This window comes from Abramis brama, assembly GCF_963993115.1.
Source record: "Abramis brama genome assembly, chromosome: 21".
Taxonomy (NCBI): domain Eukaryota; kingdom Metazoa; phylum Chordata; class Actinopteri; order Cypriniformes; family Leuciscidae; genus Abramis; species Abramis brama.
In genome coordinates, this window is record NC_139983.1 from 4,680,483 (window position 1) to 4,701,779 (window position 21,297).

The 21,297-nt window shown below is 40.4% G+C and overlaps 1 protein-coding gene across 2 annotated transcripts in view; it reads right to left on the bottom strand.

Moving 5' to 3' along the window:
• Positions 1-8,625, bottom strand: part of paplna (papilin a, proteoglycan-like sulfated glycoprotein) — a 55,584-nt gene extending 46,959 nt beyond the window's left edge. Inside the window, exons 1-3 of one of the 2 annotated variants that reach the window (XM_084096964.1) lie at positions 8,419-8,625; positions 4,517-4,620; positions 2,969-3,072 (exon numbers count right to left, since the gene is read on the bottom strand). In XM_084096964.1, the coding sequence (XP_083953090.1) occupies positions 2,969-3,072; positions 4,517-4,567 (155 nt within the window). In that variant the 5' untranslated portion in view covers positions 4,568-4,620; positions 8,419-8,625. The remainder of the gene's footprint in view (positions 1-2,968; positions 3,073-4,516; positions 4,621-8,418) is intronic. The other variant, XM_084096965.1, reaches the window with a different exon arrangement.
• Between the last annotated feature and the right edge of the window lie 12,672 nt (positions 8,626-21,297).

A 21,297-nucleotide genomic window follows, 5' to 3' on the forward strand; every position in this document is an offset into this window, starting at 1 on the left:
CAGATGCTGATTTCTTAGAGAGCAGGATGGTTACACTTTATTTTGATAGTCCACTTTAAACATTCTGCAAACTATAAGTAACTTTGCAACTACATGTCAACTTATTCTAGTAACCCTAACCTAACAGACTACGAACACTCTAATGAGAATTGTTTATTGTATATTAGTTGAAACAAAACCATGAAATATAAACAAAAAAGAACTGACCAAGCACAAAATACATGGATATAAATACACACGGGCTAATAAGGAAACTAGAGACACCTGGGGACGATAATAGGCTAATTAACAGTGAACACAACAAAGGACTACAGAGATGGCACAGCATTGTCAAAATAAAAGTCCCGCCGCACACAACACTTATTGGCCAAGCAGAAAACATATCGGCTGATGCTGGTACTTAAAAATGTAAAAATATCAGTTGATAATATTGGCCTTGTCTATATATCACAACATGACAACAATACGGCCACAAAATGATGCACAATATAGGTGAACCACACTGCAGACTTAAAGTCCTCCTGCAGTCTATAATTGAATCCCTTAAGATTAACCTTTGATCACCAAAATTAGATATTTAAATGTTTTCCTTGAAAACAAAATTCTTCATGCCTTAAAATATCTTGAATGTAACTCGACACCCTTGCCTCATTTAGTATACGCGGTTCTATGAATATGCAAATGAGCCCCGCCTCCACTCACTCGCACCAGCTCAGAGATCCACTGGTTGACAATCACACGTTGATCTGATTGGTTACAAGGTAGTTTGTGACGTCAGAAACACCAGCGATTTCAAAGCGTGTTTTTGAGACTGTCTTTGGTTCACTGCAGTTTTAAGGAGAAAACACTCAGCAATGGTGTCGACTTATGAATTTACACATGGTTTGTCTTAAAGCATATTAAAAACAACACATAGACATATAAACAACATTAAAAGCTTGATTTTCACCACTTTAAGTGAGCCAGACTCAAAATTCCTCATTTGGACTTTAAATGCCTTTAAAGTGTGAAAACACCCTACAGTATCAAGTGTCTCATATTATAGACTTGTCTAAGGATGCATAAAAACACACACCCTCACTAAAGAAGCACACAACCACACAGACACACACATGCACAGAGATCATAACAAGTGCTTATGGGTGTGTTGAGGGCTGATGCCTCAATCTCTTCAGAGACACAACAAGGTCTGCTTCACTACACCTCAACCTGTCTGTTTCAAAGAGGAGTCCTGTTCTTGCGTATTCATACATAATAGCATTATTAATAAGTGGACACAGCTGCATGGAGTTTCCATTATGTCTAGATGTTAAGTCAGCACATGACTGACAGTAATACTGCAAGAAAAAGGCAGGGTGTGGTGCCTGATTCATTCACCTGGCGAGACACTCGCACCAAGCTGGAAGAGAGATGTCTGAAAGCCCCAGAAAGATCGCCTGAGGGGGACGTTTTAGTCTTGAGCTAGAAGTGCATTTATGAGCTCACATTTCTCGCGAGTTATTGAGTTCAATGTCAAAACTGTTTCTGGGAAACTCTGACTCTAGATTTCTCAATGCATCATACATGCATAACAACTTCATTCAAACAAATCAGACAGAATAGATTCTGCCTGGTAGGAACATGTTTGTATTGTTCAGTTTCTATAGGCATGGGCAATGTGCAAGGGTTTGTATTAGACCACAAAAGTATCACTTAACAAAATTTGGGCTGGGAAAATCATTTAAAGAGGAGTGGTACGCTAATAGACAATCTGCCATGTTTTCATGAGCGCCATTCACAGAGTAAAATGCAAGTCAGAACAAGCAGACCAGATTCCAACACCCAGATTTATGGCCAAAGCTCTCAATGTCCTGTTGAAGACTTTCCCCAGCCAAGTCCCTATCACTCAAACACATAATTATACAATGTAACACGTTCCACTTAAAGACGGTGCATACTTGACCTTGCATACTTGACTAAACCAGTGTGTGTGCCAAAGGAGACACAGCCTGTTACTTTTGCTAGATGAACAGAGGATGAACTCTTCAAAATAGAGTGATTTCGCAGTGATGACATAGAAGAAGTGTTTTGAGTTCCCTAAAGAATATTTCAGTCAATTTTCCCTTAGTGTAAAGAATATTTTAATAATCTAAAGAAACTTTGTCCACTATAAAGAAACTTTTGTGTATTTGAAAGTTTCCATGAATGTTAAAGGTTCTTTATGGAAAGGTTAACTCTTTCCCCATTAACATATTTTTTTTATTTACAACATTACTAAATGTATAATATTATTTTTTATCAGTACCTGAATGTGCAAAAAACAAACAAACAAAAAAACATTTTGAACAAAAAAACTAAGAAAATCAAATTTTTGTCCAAGACTTCATCCGGATTGGATTCAGAGCGATGATCAAAACCATAGACTGTAAAAAATATGGACGTAGTGTCCGTGACGTCACCCGTAGGTTTCTGAAGACCATTTTTGAAGCCTAAAGTGGGCGTGGCCGACCATCACCATCTTGGTAGCGCGTCAATCCTGAATTTATTTATTTTTACAGTCAGACAATGAGCCGAGGTAACGTGATGGCTAATAGACAGCAGACAAACGGCTAATGATAACTAATGACCACAACAGCAGGAATCCACCTGTCACTCAAAAGTGGACACCCTTAATTATGCTTAATATAATTTAAACGGATGAGTTATAAAAAAAAAATCACCCCCTCACAGTTGTCATGAAGGGCAAAATTAGCTATATAGACCAAAGCCACATTTTGCACCAGGCTGTAAACATGTTTTTTTGACATTTGAAACATTTGAAGCCCTGTTTAACACATATGAACACTTTAACATCTGTTCTACCCTTGAATACGCAAGCTAACCGTTAACTATTCAACGACCATTGGGTGACACAAATCACGTGTTATTAGAAGTACAGTAAAGAAAAGTCTCTCAATGACACGAGGCGTTTGTGAAAATGAAGACTCACCGCTGGGTTACACATGTCCTGGTCCTCACGGTCACCCCCCCGCCACAGCTGCGACTGCATTCACCGTACGGACTCCACTCAGCCCAGAAGTCACCAGTGGGTTGCTATTAACAGTGGGGAAATCATGTGTTTCTATCAAATAACATAAGAAGGTAAAGTTGCAATGAAATAGAAGTAGCAAGAGATGTTTTCTACCTCATTGTGATGTACTACACCCGAGTATAATAGACTGTATAATGAATGCAAACTGTTGAGATTAGGGATTTCTAATGACCGATGACCGATACCGACACCGCAATCTTGAGTATCTGCCGATATTGCTGATATTTATGCATATCCGATCCTAGATTTTTTTTTTTCTTCTTGATCAGTTTAGAATATCTATACCACATTAACTACATACTACTTCATTATAGATGAAAAAAAGTATGCGTGTGTGTGTACGTACTTAACTAAATTTTGGGGACAAATTTGTAACCAGAAGAAGTGACCAAAATCTGACAAAATCTCCCAAAACTTCCCTTTAGGGACGTCCTCATTTGTAAATCTAGTATAAAAATAAAGTAATAAATTTTTTTTGGAAATTGTAAAAATGCAGAAAGTTTTGTGTGATGGGTAGGTTTAGGGGTAGGGCTATAATATACAATTTGTACAGTATAAAAACAATTACGTCTATGGCTTCAATACAGAGCAGCACAAAAGTGTGTGTACATTTAAATGCAAATGAGCTGCTGCTCCCCGCCCCCTTTCCAGAACAGGGCGGAGCCTTTACAGCTCATGCTTTGGATTCTCGGGCAACAACAAAACTGGGGAATGTCACGCAGCCAAAATGTCAGAAATGGTCAGTGATCAGCCTTACATGTTCGAACCGGAGTCGGACACTGATGGAGAGACTCAGGGAGAAGTTACAACGTTTCTGAATGGTTAGTTGATGAATTTATGTAGTTGTTGTGGAGTTAACTTTATTCAACTTATCGATTAGCATGTTCCGTCATGATCATCTCTAAACCGTTGTACAGGGGCTCATGTGGGAACTTACCTAATTTCTTTGGCACATTCCCTTCATAAATAAAATGAATCCACTGTGTCTTCAGAGGCTCATATGCTGGGAGTCTCTGGAGACTCTTATGTTCATTTGAACATCCAAAAACAGAACATTTGTAAAGTTTATGTGCTTATCAATAGGCGCTATAGCGAGGATATAAACATGGCGGACTATATGCGGCTCACTCACACGGCTACTACTGTGATGCCCGCCCTTAAATCTGGAACAGTGTATTTTCAGACACTGCTTCTGATTTATGTGGATTAAAAAGGAGTATGTTAATTTTTACCATTATAGGCTGGTTGTTTACACATGTAAAACTGAATTTTGCATAATAAGTCCCCTTTAAAGTACAAGGTTTGTTCTCTTACACCATGTACTGGGAGTTTTCCTTAACATTTACATTTTTCTGTTTCAGGGTTCATAGTTCATAATCTACTTTACAAGTGTGATTTATTGGCTGAATCACGATTGGTTATAGTGTACTGCAGTATTTCACTCACCGTAAAAGCAGAGACCAGTAACAGCTGCAGACAGACCACGACCGACAGCATCCTGATCGCTCGATATCACTCCTCACTGAAGGGCACAGCACACAGCAGATCTGCTGAAAACACAACGGTGACATTCAATATCAGGCCCACATGACAAGTGTAAAATATACCTGGTTTTTGCCAATTCAATGCTCTCACACACACAACGTCCTGCAACAGACAATGGTGTGTGTGTGTGTTCGTTTTTTGTTGATTTAAAAAAATCCCCTGAAGCTGTGCATGCTCAAACAGACAAGACACATCCCCTCGTCTGAAAACATGAATTATAAAAAAAAACATTATTAGGAATGTCTGCCAAACAGCCCCTTTAAAGCGTTATTTGACATTTAACACTAAACGACACACTGCCAAACTTTCAAGTCATTCCAAACACAACATTCGCACAGAAACAAATAAAACATGTGCTGTAAAATTGGCTCAAAATATCAAACATGTTTCATATCCTCCAACTGGATTGATTCAATCTGAAGGAAAATAAATCTGCCTATCATACAAACATTTCCTGTGTAATTGGACAACTCCGATTTCCCAAAGTCTGTAGACTGGCTCTGAAATTTGGCAACTAGTGTTGACTTTAACAGACTGGACTCGCTTAAAAATAAAGGTTCTTTATTGCTGTTGATGGTTCCATTAAGAACCTTTAATATCTTTCCATTGCACAAAAGGTTCTTTAAAGTGGAGAAAGGTTCTTCAGATTATAAAGATGTTCTTCACACTAACAAAAAATGGTTCTTTTAAAGGCCCACTGAAATGCCTTGAAACGTGCCGTGTTTTTCAATGTAGTGATGTCATTTCCACTGAAACAGGAAGACAGGGCGAGACATATCGAGCAGCCCCTCCCCTTTTTAAAAACAGCCAATCGAATTTTTCTGATATCACAGCGTTTGACAGCTTCATGGGGGTCTAACAATATATCGTGTCACAATATATCGCAATACAAAAATGCAACAGTATGTATCTTGGATAGTGACAATATGTATTGTCTATAATTCACCCAAAATAAAAATTAATGTGTGAGAAAAAAATTCAAGTTTACAGAGTTTTAGTGTCAGCACTACATTAAACTACTATATATAATGTTGAATATAATGTATAATAAAGCAATGGGGGAATATTTGTGGGTCCTGATAATGCCAAATGTCTGATGTTACCAGTAAAAGTGTCCTATATTATTTTAAATATATCTAGTCAGTGACAGTGCAAGCATATTCATCTACAATAATTCTGTATTTTCAGCTTCAGAATCATGAATATTGTTATTCTGGTGTCTCTATTGTCCTGTGATTTGGGTTTCCAGCAACAAGTCCAAGACTATTCATTTACACACACAATGTAATACCAAATTTAGCATTTTAAAAAACAGTACCTTTTTTGTTAACCTTTTATCATATGTCTTGTAGTATCGCAATAATATCGTATCGTGAGTTCAGAATCGTGATATGTATTGAATCGTGACACGAGGGCATCATTACACCCCTACAGCTTCATGACAGCCACAGTGTAATAGATTCCCCTTTTAATTTAATATGAAGCTGTTACTAAAGCAAAACAGGGAACATAATCATGCCGAAGATGTGCAGTTTGAAAAGTGTGTAATTGATGTTAGTGCATGGCACCGTTGTTGCCTCTTCGGTTAGCGTGACACTAACATGAAACCAGACTTTATTCGCACCAATGGAAAGCATATTTACCCTGTCTAAATCGTTCCCTATGCCCTATATAGTGCACTAGGTGCCATTCACCTTGTAGAAAATAGTAAATGTGTGAACAAGTGACCGATTTCAGCTTCAGCGTCTATTTATAATGTAGGGGACGGAGCTTCAGGTTCTAGAGAGCATTTGATTGGACAGAAAATCTGATGAGAAGCTGAAGTGCAGAGTGATGCCATCAAAATCGTTGATCCATATCAGCTGATGTCAGAGACCGTAAGTTTTGACCGCTTATATCTTCTAAATGTGAATTTTATCATTGTTTTGGAGCACACTGGCTTATATATAAACTCAAGGCTAACATATTCATACTAAAAGACAAAAAACTTGGGGACTTTGAGAACTGTTCACAGAAAGGTTCTTTTGGGGAACCAAAAATGGTTCTTGTATTGGCTGTGATGGTCGGCCACTGGCCAATGTCAGGCTATGGGAGAGCGCCTGCCGGGCTATTTTTTTTTGCAATGGGTTCCACATGTCGACTCTATTCGGGCCCCGGCGGGGACAGTTTGGCCGATTCAGCTTGTTGAACCCACGTCCTGATTAACTGTTCAGATTAGCCAATGAGAATAAAGGAGAAAGTGATGAAAGCAAGCAAAGAGGTCAAGAGGCCACAGACAGAAGGCTGTTCTAACTTTATCTTTTCTTACCTGATCATTCCAATACACAAATATTTAACAACATAAGCCACCTGGAATTAATTTTGGTAATGGTGTTTTTGGAATTTGAAATTGCGCCTGGAATTATGTTGCAATCCGGCATTGCTGTGAAATCCCCTTTTCGGAACCTTTATTTTTGAGAGTGTAAAGTCGCATAAGTGTATTCCAGTCTTTAGAATTACTGTAAAAATACCTATTCAAACACTGATTAGAACTGAAGCAGCAAACAGAATGCAGTTTTGATGGGTGTATTGATTATTTTAATGGTATTGAGCACATTGCATATTAGACTGTGTGATGCACATCGTAACCAAGCCTTAGGCACCAATAACCATGATATTGAAATTGTAATTGAAGCGCTTGCATGACTGTCATGCAAAATGTATGACACTGCCAGACTTTCAGAGGCTGAGATTTATTGTGATCGCAATTAATCAGTGAACATAACACCAAGTGCAAAGACACAAATCTGTCTCAGATGGCTAATCATAGTTTCAGCTCAACTTTAGTTTATTTTACAAAAATATGTCCAATCAGTTGAGAAAAGAAATCAAAAACAGATTCAATTCAATTCAGTGCCTAAATTCCTCTCCCAAACAATCAAATTCAAATTCATCATCCTGTGTTTACTTGGATGTCACCCAAATGTCAATTCATAATTTCTGGATTTGTGTGATGTTTTGTTTGGTGAAAATGACAGTAACTGTCAGCAAACAGTGAAAGCTTTTTAATATCCACCAACTCAGTGATGCCAATAAACGTTCAACTTCTGAGTAATCAAGAAAGCCTCTCATAAAGCATGTTCTAACAGCCTGAAACAAGCTACAAATGTTCTTTAATATGAGAAAGCTGTCAGAGCATGCTGCCACCTGCCAACACCGCTTCAACCTGGGATTTCTGAACTGAAGAAGCCATAGGTGGTTGTAGTATGTCTCATTAACACACCATACAGTCATCATTATACTGTCAAAACTGCATAGACTACAGCCAAAATATACCACAACAAAACATTGACTGACATGACAGGACGATATGCATCTAAAACTAAACAGCATGTTGTTAATTAAATCATTTTAAAATAAACACCACATGACTACTGAAGGTAACAAAGGGTGGTTAAAATAATGCGACATAACAAAAACAGTAATAAAGGATATATAAAACGTATTTTGATTTATCTGAACTTAGTTTCGTTTAATGTCATCCGTTGCTCTCTTACTATTCACTTTCATTACAATGTTTGTACGTTTTTGTTATTTTTCTGTAAAAATGACCTCCAAATGACCGAATCCATTCAGATAAAGAACACTGATAAGACTCGTTTTAATCAATAATCCAGCCACAGTTAAACAGGATCCCACATTAATCTCCATTAGAGATCGATAAAACTATCACTTGATGAACTGTTTCAGCGAGAACGTCAAGAACTTTTTGTCTCACACAGAAAACACATTGAAAGAAATGAATAGTAAGTCATATAACTCACTTTTTTCAGCTGTCGAAAGAAAACAGAGTTGATGTTCGCATCTCACGTTGATGAATCTGCTCTCTCTCTCTCTCTCTCTCTCTGAAGCGCGTGAGAAGACTGGTGTTAAATGTCCTCAGTGTCAGTGAGTCACACAGACACACACACACACACACACACACACACACATACGCACACACACACTCTCTCTCTCTCTCTCTCTATCTCTCTCTCACACACACACACACACACACAGAGAGAGAGAGAGAAAACAAAAATACCATAATAACTAAATGCCATATAGGCCTATTCTATTGTATTGTGTTGGTTTGAGAAGACACCATACTGTTATTCTATTTAAACGTATTATTGTAATTATATAATTATGTAATAGAACTAACATTGTTGACTGTAGAGCAGAGGTACAACCACCAAACTCAGATCAGATCTTATGTGCTTCTAATTTAATTAAAAAAAAGTAGCTGCAAACGTTTTACAAAACACAAAGTTCTCTGATCCAATGAAATGTGCAATACTTCACGTTTTACCAAATAATATGTAATATCTAATTAATTGAACTTACACTGGAAAGTGTTCCTCATTACTTTTACAATTAGCTTGCAACAGCATTTCAAAAATATTTTGACTGCATTAATTTTGCTGACTTATAATAAATGTCATGTCATGATGAACATTTTTCTATTAATTTATTAGTCTGAATTATTTTTTTTTAAATGCACATCTATTTTGCCATAACACATTTTTTGTTATTTAAAGTGCCCCTATTATGTTTTTTCGAATATTCCCTTTCATGCAGTGTGTAATATAGCTGTTTGTGAATGTATATCTTCTGCAAAGTTAAATAAATATTATGCACAATAAATAAAGTTATTGTCTCCCAAATCGACACTGAACTGCCAACAAGAGTCGTTTTTCATTCGAATCCTGCTTTACGGTTTTACATCACCAGAAAATACATTTGCATAATGCCCGCCTATGTTGTACGGTGTCCGCCCGCGAACAATTTGACACGCCCACAAACACACGACTGCTTCTCAGATCTCGAAGGTCAACACAGGATTCGCAAAACGCTTGCTCAGAGATGGGTCAGTCCCCAGTTTATTTGGACCAGCTTGCTTTATCTGTAGAGTGGTAAAGGGATCCTCCATAGGGAGAGACTAGTTGGCACTTTAGCACCCCGCTATGACATTGGGTCCAGGCGCAGGTCCTTCATCAGATCTGGATACAGCCTGGATCCGGCAGGCTGCGGGAAAACCTCGGGATAAACAAAAACACTAAAATTAGTGTAGATGCCATTCTTCTTATGATGTAACGAGTACATCAGGATTCATGGGAAGTGTTCCCTGTTCCGGCTGACCTAATCTATGCAGCCTAACATTGAATTATAGAAGTCTATAATGTGTTGTGTATGCTAGGCCAAAGAGATGTGTTTTTAGTCTAGCTTTGAACTGACAGAGTGTGTCTGCTTCCCGGACAATGTTAGGAAGACTGTTCCAAAGTTTTGGTGCTAAATAGGAGAAGGATCTACCGCCAGCAGTCGATTTTGATATTCTAGGTATTATCAACTGGCCGGAATTTTGAGATCGCAATAGAAGTGAATGTAATAAGGGATCCACTGGAGGCAAGTTGTAAATGAGAACCCAAGTGCAGTTTATTTGAAACAAAACAAAACATAACATGAAACAAAAACATGATGTGGCATGAAAACAAAAACCGTGGCATGAACATGAAACTTACACTACAGCAGAACTACAGGAAACAATACTTGACAGACACATGGCAAACAAGAGGGCTAAATACATAGACTAATGACAAGACAAGGGACACCTGTGAACAATGATCAGACAATTAACCAATAACAAGACATGGCAGGATCACATGACAAACAGGGAATCACATGACAGACATGGAAACAAGACATGACACAGAAACATGACAAGAACAAACCCAAAATCGTGACAGAATCCCCCCCTCTAAGGGCGTCTCCCGACGCCCAACAAAACACAACATAATACCAGGAGGGTGGTGGAATGGAGGAGGTCATGGGGGAGGGATGGTGGGCCAGGCCCATGCAGGGGGACAGGACATGGGTCGTGGCATGGCATGGCATGGGCGGACCTGGGCCGTGGCAAGGCGTGGGCGGACCTGGGCCGTGGCAAGGCGTGGGCGGACCTGGGCCGTGGCAAGGCGTGGGCGGATCCGGCAGTGCAGGAGGCCAGGGCGGATCCGGCAGTGCAGGAGGCCAGGGCGGATCCGGCAGTGCAGGAGGCCAGGGCGGATCCGGCAGTGCAGGAGGCCAGGGCGGATCCGGCAGTGCAGGAGGCCAGGGCGGATCCGGCAGTGCAGGAGGCCAGGGCGGATCCGGCAGTGCAGGAGGCCAGGGCGGATCCGGCAGTGCAGGAGGCCAGGGCGGATCCGGCTGTGCAGGAGGCCAGGGCGGATCCGGCTGTGCAGGAGGCCAGGGCGGACCAGACAGTTCAGGTGGCCAGGGCGGACCAGACAGTTCAGGTGGCCAGGGTGGACCAGACAGTTCAGGTGGCCAGGGTGGACCAGACAGTTCAGGTGGCCAGGGTGGACCAGACAGTTCAGGTGGCCAGGGTGGACCAGACAGGGTGGCGCAGCCTCCATGGTCCTATCAAGGACCCTACTGCCCCCCCCCCCCCCCCCCCAAATTTTCTTGGGGACAGCTATGGGGTTATGGGCAGGAACAGACAACGGCTCAAGAACAGAAATTACGTGAAAAGTCTCAGCAGTCGTGATGTGAACAGGCTCTGGCTCGGCAGACGTGACGTGAACAGGCTCTGGCTCGGCAGACGTGACTTGAACTTCAAATGTGTGCACCGACCACACACAACATATGGCTGTGGCCATAATTGTTAGTGTAGCCATAACTGAGGACTCAAGATTAGTGGCGGCCATCTCTGCTGAGGCAAGGCAAGGCAAGGCAAGTTTATTTATATAGCACATTTCATACACAATGGTAATTCAAAGTGCTTTACATACTATTAAAAATAATCAGAAGAAATAAGAATATACAAAACAGTTTAAAATAAAGAAACAAGAAAGAACTAAAAATAATTAAAACAGTTTAGAATAAAGAACAGTTTAAAATAAAGAAACGAGAAAGAACTAAAAATAATTAAAACAGTTTAGAATAAAGACTAAAATAAGACACAGTATAAACAGTCGGACAAACAGTGACACAGTGCTCATTCATTAAATGCAAAGTTAAACAGATGTGTTTTGAGTCTGGATTTGAATGTGACTAATGTAGGAGCACATCTGATCTCCTCTGGAAGCTGGTTCCAGCTGCGGCTGGCATAATAGCTAAAAGCAGACTCTCCTTGCTTAGAGTAAACTCTTGGAACTTCTAGCTGATGTGATCCTAATGATCTGAGTAATCTGTTGGGTTTGTATTCCGTGAGCATATCTGCAATGTATTGAGGTCCTAGGCCATTGAATGATTTATATACTAGTAATAATACTTTAAAATCAATCCTATAAGTAACTGGCAGCCAGTGTAATGACCTGAGGACTGGTGTGATATGATCATATTTTCTGGTTCTGCTAAGAATCCTGGCTGCAGCGTTCTGTATGAGCTGCAAATGTCTTATGGTCTTTTTGGGAAGGCCAGTGAAAAAGGGGGCTCAGGTTCAGGCGTGGCGGCGGCCATCTCTGCTGAGGGCTCAGGTTCAGGCGTGGCGGCGGCCATCTCTGCTGAGGGCTCAGGTTCAGGCGTGGCAGCGGCCATCTTGTCAGGTGAACAGACTCGGACTTGACAGGCATGACGTGAAGAGATTCAGGCTTGGCAGACATGACGTGAAGTGGCTCAGGCTTGGCAGATACTGTGGGTTTGTGGGGCTTCTCCTCAAAACCCACAGTAAATGAGGAACCGCTCAATAGTAGTGCATAATCCATGTATTGTGCCAGAGACCAATGAATTTTTCCCCCAGGCAGCTGGGAGCGCACCGGATTGTTCAGCCCAAACCGAAAAATGTCCTTGAGAGACACATCATTAAATTTTACCTGGTGACTGAGTCCACAAAATTCCTCCACATATTTTTCAAGGGGACGATTCCCCTGGAGTACGTTTAGGAGGGCAACTGCTGGGTCCATTGGTGGAGGTCAAGTATTCTGTAATAAGGGATCCACTGGAGGCAAGTTGTAAATGAGAACCCAAGTGCAGTTTATTTGAAACGAAACAAAACAAAACAAAACAAAACAAAACATGAAACAAAAACCGTGGGATGAACATGAAACTTACACTACAGCAGAACTACAGGAAACAATACTTGACACAGACACATGGCAAACAAGAGGGCTAAATACACAGACTAATGACAAGACAAGGGACACCTGTGAACAATGATCAGACAATTAACCAATGACAAGACATGGCAGGATCACATGACAAACAGGGAATCACATGACAGACATGGAAACAAGACATGACACAGAAACATGACAAGAACAAACCCAAAATCGTGACAGTGAAGGACTATAAAGAAGGACTATAAAGAGCTCGGTCAAGTACTGCGGAGCTAAACCATTTAGTGCTTTGTAAGTAATCAGCAATATTTTATGCTCAGAATCACAACCTGTAAGTATGAATAATTACTGATGTATATATTGTCTACCAGGTGTTAAAAATTGTTTTGTATTTTATATTGTGTATGTTTCCGGCTAACCGGCTAACTCATGTTATACTGTCTTACTGAAATCCTTCTGCTAAGCAGCTGTGGGTGTCGATTAATACAGATCGTCTTACTACTCTGTCTCTGAGTAAAGGATGGAGCAATATTTGTTCTACAAACGTTTGTTACAGTCATTCACGTTAGTGCTGGGCTAACGCATGCAGCGTTATTGATACAGTTCAATAAATTAGAAAAAAACACATCGGTTTGTTTATGGACATACACTTGTTAATGCTGATGGTGAGGAGTTACAATTGCAACGTCTCATAATGTATATCAAACTGAGTAGCGTATCACTGAGAAACGTCCTGCTCGAGTCGTCCTTGCGATGGAGGTTTGGGTTGAATAGTTCTTCCAATGTTTCATCATCGGTCTCGAGTTCGGATTGATATGGTAAAATAGACGTCATTGTTACTGTCTTTACAGTGTGTACAATCACTGAGGACTAAGGAAGCCTCCGGAACATGCGCTGTAAGCGGTAGACCAATCACCACAGACTAGGTCATCTGGCCAATCAGAGCAGAGTAGCTCGCGGAGAGGAGGCATTTAGAGAGTCTGATTCATCAGACGAGTCATTTGATAATCATTCAACAATGTGGTGATGTTCAATATGTATTATGAGAAAATAATGACCTTTGACCTTTGATGCATTTGAACCTGTTGTAGGAGACCTCTAAAACTAAATCAGGAGCCTTTAAAATAGCATAATAGGGGCACTTTAATTGCGGATGTCACTCCGTTACACAGTATAAGTGCCCGTTGGTCCTCTTGGTCCCCGAACCCGTTCATACAGACAGTATTCGAACCAGTACTGTTAAGGTGTACTCACACTGGGCATGGTTGCCTTGTACCCCCGCTGGCCCGAACTCACATTGCACTTAACCTTCCGTGCCGGAGCACGCTTACGTCATTTACGATGCAACTTTTTGTTTTGAAAAAAAAAAAACAGGAAGAAAAGGGCTTTTGCTAATAGACTGTCTAAAAGATTTATCATTCATGCCACGCAGCAATTTTCACTTGATTGTGCTGCATGTATCAGAAGATTATTACGGAGCTGACGTTGATGGAGGAATTTGCAGCTTTACTCACAAACTACAATTCCTATTCATCAATAAGGTGAGAACCAGACCCGTTATAAACCCAAATACACTCGAATTAATGGAAAAGTGTAGTATCCAAGTAGTAATAGAAGATGTTTGCTGTGGTAATGATGACAGTAGCGCACACAAAAGTAGTAGCTGTTCCGTGCTCCGGCGCGTTAGCGATCACACTACATGCGTACCACGCCCAGGCCAAACTGAACCGTGCTCTGGTCCACCTCTTCCAAGCGGGCCAGAGACGGTTAAATGAACTGCGCCCGGGCACAGTACGGACTACGGAGCGATCACACTAGTCAAACGAACCAGAATTTGGGGGTAAAACGTGCTTGGGCACGGTTCAGATCGCCTAGTGTGAGTACACCCTAAGACTCTGTCAGTGGTCGAGATTTTTCAGTAACTCTTTCTGTAGTCACATCATTATTTCAGTAGGTGGCGACAAATTACTTTCTTTATGAGTGAGTCATTGAATCATTCACTCATGCTATTCATTAAAAAATACTGCAGCTTTTGTGCAGCCTAGAAATCTAGACGCACCCTAGCGGCAGCAAATTTTATTTTGCAGCCAGTGTCGTCTAGCAACTCTCCGTTGGCTTGCGAGCTGGAAAAACCAAACTCTAGTCAGGCCAATCACATCGTGTATAGAGTCGGTGGGCGGGCTTAACATGACGGCAGAGTTGCGACGGTTCCGCGTGAATTCCCTGCTACTTGAAAACAAAGAAGAGCTACTGCTGGCGAACAGCGGCCTTTCGAATCGGCTTTGGCCGCGACTCTGGAAGACTTGGAGTTAAGCTTTTCTTTGAGAAAAGAACAAAGAACGGCACTGAAGTCATTATTAAAAAAGGTCTTAAAAAAACTAGCTCCGCTGGTGGGAAAACGCTCTGGTTGGTTGAAGCGCTGTCCTATTGCATGCAGAGGGAATTTGAAAGACAACCGTTTATCCCGCCCCTCGGATTGAGCCCTGACAATGGTGAGTTCCCAGACTTGGGATCTTGATGTGGGTCTGGCTTGTCAGGCTAGTTTTTGTGTGTTGCTCGAAGAGGACTGTTTTTTCATCCTGTTTTTGCAGTTTGAAGTCCACATGAAATCAAGATTGACCCTATTTACTCTGTTGTTAGTGCATTACTAGTCTTGTGGTGAACAATTAATCTGTGCAGATTAATCATCCTGTCTGTCTGACACAACATTTTATGCAATTTAAGAAGATGATTCAAAATTATTAAAAACAACCTCCTCTCTTGTTTTAATTTTTTGCTAAACACTTTAACACTTAACACAGTTTATTTTCACTCAAATCTGTTTTTGGCTAGATATTTGTGGTTTTGAGTAAAACAATTTTTTCCAGATGCTCTTGTTTAATTTAAATGTATGATTCATATTCTAGTCTAGTTTTCAGTAATGGCTTAAACTATTTTATAAATTCCAATAATGGATATTTAACCTTTATTTAAACAAAGATGAAGGTGATCTAATAATTAATTTTCATTATTCTGTGTAATCAGGAGTTTAAAGAAATGTATTTGTCCGCTGAGGTAACATAAGTAGCTGTGCCCTCTGGCTTCAAGAGCTGGTATTGACAGGATTTACCTTCATCATCTCATTTACACTGATGACAAACAGCTGAGGCACTGAGGCAGATAAGCACCATCAAATCATCCATACACCATGCTTTAAAGTTAAAGGTGCTGTCTGTAAGAATGACAGCTAGTGGTGGAAACAGGTACTGCAGTCCACATTCAAAATATCAGAGATAGTTTTTTCCCCCTCCTCAAACTCGATGCTCACGCTGGTTGCCAGTTTGAGAACACACAACAGGAACGGAAGCCGAGGAGACTTAGGTAAGTTAATGAGTTGATTTATCCGCTTTTAATATGCTCTCATTCATAGAGATTTTTAGATTTTAGAATCTACAATCTCTGACCCAGTTTGTTTGCTCGTTTCCAAGGCTACGATACACTGTGTTTCCTGGCAACTGGCATCCCGGTGTGGTGAACAAATGAGTCCTACTGAAGAGATGAGTCTGGGCTTAGGACCCAAGCAATCCGATTGGTTCAAAGCACGTTTTATGGGTAATCGCTTTAGTGCCTGGTTACAAATCATACAAAATCACTTTATTATAGAAGACGTTTTTACTACGTTATAACGAGTCATTCATGTATTTAAACTTAAACGTTTCATATACTAGTATTTAACCGAAGCTATAGATTGTGAAATTAAACATTTCTCGTTGTTAGTGTTAGTTTTTAGTTAGCTTAGACTAGAGACATCAGCCAGCGGCAAACGTCAGAAGGACTAGCCGAGGTAAGGCTGTTCCAGGCGGGATACATGAGCGCTGAGCGCCCGGTGAACGCCTGGATCTCACAACTCCGAAAACGTCAGATCAAAATTTTAAATAGGCGCTATCTGTATAAACAAACAACATATTTGAGCTTCAAACAACTACATTCTCGACTGAAAAACTCTTAAAACTACATTTCGTGACACAATAACAGTAGTATTTTTAAATTTCGCAAGTTATCGCGAGAACAGATTTAGATCAGGCATACTACTAGCATACTAATGAGGTCCTAAACTCGGACTCATCTCTTCAATAGGACTCATTTGTTCACCACACCGGGTGTCGAAATACTATTGGGTGAACTGGGAGTGGGCGGAGTCACACAGACTAAAACAAAAACCGACTGACAACGTTTTTTTAAAGTAAAATAACTGGCTGTAGAAGTGCAAACATATTATGGTATTTTTATGCTTTAGTAGAGTAAAAGTTACATACAGCACCTTTATCTTGGGGTTCCTTTGGGTTTTCCATGGTCTCATTACGGCTCATGAGGATTCGAGATATTTATTCTTTCACAATCTTTGGTGTGCCTTATTATAATTTTAGAGATGATCCTCTGATAAAGGTTGGGGTGTAGTAACTTTTTATCCACTAGGAAACTAAATTTCTGTCAATTTATACACAGTCTGTTTGTTTTGTTTTTTTCAAAGTAATATTTTTAATTAGAGGACCTTTTTCAGTTTTGTTGAAATGACAATCATACATGAACACACTAAACTTTAAACAGTGTTGAACATTTTGAAATGTAATAGGCTACATGTTTTTCACAACACTACATAAACCAGCATATGCAGAGAATCAGCAGAGAAGCACTCTAGCATTAGAAATAATAACATACTGTGCATCACAACACTGGTCATAACATGGGAAAATTTCTGTTCCAACAGCTTATTCAATGATATTCTGGGTGGTATGCAAGTGTTTTCCCACAATGCTCTGCACGTGTCTACACTTTAGTGTAATTACTTAATCGGGGTGGTACAAAGAGATTGGTGGTTTCAAATGAATTTGTGTATGGACATATTAAGGTATGGGTCTTTGAAAAATAATGATCCAAAAGTGATATGATGAAATGATACACATTTTAATCTAAAATTATGATTCATTACAATAGTTTACAAATTGCTAAATCAAATTAAAAAGGCATGTTTTATGTGAAACCACAGTGCCACAGTAATTCAGGATGAAGTCATTCAAAGCCATTTTGAAAATCCTTGCAGATGGAAAAGCCTGATTTAGTCCTTTTTTAATTTTTTTTACCCATTACCTGGAATGGGATATTTTTGGATATAATCTTCACAACTATACAGGGAACCAATACCCATGTTGGCGCAATTTATAATGTAACCATTGCCCTTTAGGGCCAGAAAGAGTGTTTTTCCATGATGGCTTCAAAACCACTGACCTCGCACGCACAGTCTCCAGCAGGATTCAACGAGTTCACATTCGGTTAGATAATCCTTTGTAGTCTGACCATGTGTTCAGGGGTTAATCAACTACAGTGTGATTTTACTTTGATAAATGACAGGGGTTCACTTAACAAAACGCTTCATCATTGTCACAGTTCCACAAATATCTTCACATCTAAAATACTGGCATCTAAGTAATCTAGTACCAAGGCTTCATTTTGACCCATGTCCCTTTTTCAACCATAATAACCTGCAGTTCTGTCCATCTTTAATTACATTAACGCCAAACATTTACAGGGAGAACAAGTACATTTAAATCAACATCAGTATTGGCATATTGGACATTGATTCACTCCTTGGTCTAAAACACCCCAGCAGACGACAATCATTACAAACGAATTTTCCAATTCCATGTAGTTTTCTTCACTTTTTTGTAACAGGTCTCTGTAATTAACAATATTCCCAATAACATGCCACATGCAACTAGTAAACGGGTCACCAGTTCGATTTTCGTCTTTCAGAGTTGTCGGCTGAGCTTCTGGGCTTGCCTCTCCTTCGCGTCAAAAGCATACTTGGTGTCCTGCAACTGCTCGATGACTTCTTTGGCCTCCTTCATGTCCTGGGCCAGCTGGCTGTACTTCTCGGTGAGCTCCTGGTTCTCCCGGCGTAGCTCCACCACTAGCTGGCTCAGCTCCTCGCTCTGCCGGCCACAGTGCAGCTTCAGTTGCTCCATCTCCACGAGCGTAACCTCCATGCGCTTCACCAGGGCTTCCAGTTTTTCCTTCGACATGGTTGTGAGTAGAAGTTACAGAGTGGCAAATAAAGAGTGGCTGTGTCCTTGGTGCCTGCGGTGTGACTTGGTCCCAGCTAATCACTTATGGCCTAATCCCTCAGCGCTGGCTTGTTTTGTGTGCCATAGGACACTCCCTCACACTTCTGGTAATCCCCTTAGAGGAGCTATCCTTAGCCACATCTCCTGTAGTCGTGGTGGTGTAGGTGCTCCAGACTCACCTCCAGAGATTAGAGTGCCTTACAGCCTTGCATGGCCTCAAGTAAGCCATCTTAATACCTTACCAGGAAGTGAATGAACAGGCTGTCAAAAAAGTGATCAAATTTAGCTTTGCTTCCTCACACTGGCATAAATACATTTCTTTTAAAAAAACAAACTGAATTGAACCAACTACAAGTTTGATGTAAGGTATTCTGGGTTGTTGCTTATTGGCCCAACTCAAAAGAGTCCATCCCCCAATCTCTGTGATGTTCTGACATCTCATTTTATATTTTCAGATGCTTGCAATAATTTACATTTCATTCAAAGTATACATTAGGTTCATGCACTCCCTGGGAATCAAGCCCACACTCTTAGGCTACGTTTACATGACAATGATATGCTTAAAGCAACACTAAGGAACATTTTTGACCTTAAAATAATGTTTCCAAAATCATATCAGTGGTTCATCAAGTCTTAACAGGGTGAAAGGCACTTCTGGATTCGCTTTGCATCCCTATATCTGCTATAACCACACCATGCAAGTTTGCCAAACCGGGTCACGTTTCTGTAGTTCGAATGAGACATAAGAAAACTACAAATTTGACTTGCTTTACTTCAAGGGTTACAATAGTCATTATTTAGTTTTTCTTCGTTTCTGATGTCGCAATATATCATACTTTAATGAAATCATGCAACATACTCTACCTTGTCTGTGGACATCGTTCATTCCAAAGCCGGTGTTGGATAAATAGTGAGTGTGTGTGCGACGGTAGGCTGCGGGCGGCGAAATTATTTACGACAGCGGTGATGGACAATTCCGCTTCCAACCTGTAGGGTGACCGAAGAGGAAAAGTTATAGAGATTACAGAGATTATAGAGACACATAATAGAGATTCACGTTTTTGTCGTTTACACGGAGACCCTTTTCAAAAACGTGCACTTTGAAACCCATTTTCAAAACTTTGTGTTTTCAGGCACCCAAAACGCTGTTGTCATGTAAATGTGCGGCCAAAACACATGCAAAGTTTTACGTTTTTAGTTGAAAACGGTGTCGTATGCTCTTGCAAGAACCATGCTCTACTGTAGGGTTCCTCTAATCCGACCCTGGAGGGCAATTCTGCAATTGCAGAATCCGAAGTGCAGATCCATGCACACTATAACGGCTAATATTGCCCACAACCCATCGCGCGTTGGACGAGGATTCTACAAACTACAAACACGAGTAAAAAGTGTTAAAAAACTACAGACATGGAGGATTTGCGAGTCCGACGGCTGTGTGGAGAGGTTTAGATAAAGGGGTTTGAGTGATTAATTATCAGTATCTAACCTGACGAAAATTTATTTATTCAATGTTGTCCACATTATATTTCATCTGCAGCAGCATTGTGAACTTTTGTAAAGATACGTTTAGCCATTAACGTTTAAATACATCATTATATTCAAATTGCAAACACGAGGAGAGTCTCCGCATTAAAGACCCATGACTGGCAGATCAACGTGCTTCAACATTTCTCTCCGAAGCGGCAGGAAATTAAATTATATTGAATGGAGGATTTTAACGGTGACGATGATTGACAGGGCAGTTTACGGTGACAGGATGACGTAACTAAGCGACAGAGCTGTCCGTTAAAGATGACGAAGTAAGTCCCAAAGCTTGCCTACTCTTCTGCTACACACTCAAAAGCATGTACTTTTTCTTCACAAAAAGAGTACATACTTTTAGGGCATAGTATAAGTAGGCGAATTGGGATGCAGCATAGGTCTTCAGGATCACTAGAAACTTCAAGGGAGATGTGTTGGAGTCTGCAGGAAAGTGGCCCTCCAGGAGCAGGTTTGGACACCTTGACCAATAGGAATATGTTTGGCTTAGGTCAGGGCCCTTCAAATCCAACCCTGGAGGGCCAGCGTCCTTCTCAGTTTAGCTCTAACCCCAACCAAACAATTGTGATCCAATTGATGCGTTTTGGTCAATTGGATCACAATTGGACGACGCTAAATACAGGTGTAAACAGGGTTTAAAAACGTTTTAAGCTTGTCCACTTTCAAGAACGCATTCAACCGGATTGCTTTTGTAGTGTAAATGCTCATGTGGTCGAATGTGTTCGAACAGCCACTAAAGACCGCCTGCTCTCCGCCTACTGACCTAACACGTCAACATTATGGGACTTACACACATTATCTAGCCAGACAAGATTTAAACTTTGTCAGCAGGAGATCCAAGTTTGGTTTGAAGCACAATGAGTCTCATTCACTAAGCATGCATACACACAAATTTGTGCGTGAAATGTGCATACGAACGATTTTAAGAACAAATCACGACTCACAATTTTTTTTCGAAATACATTTTGAA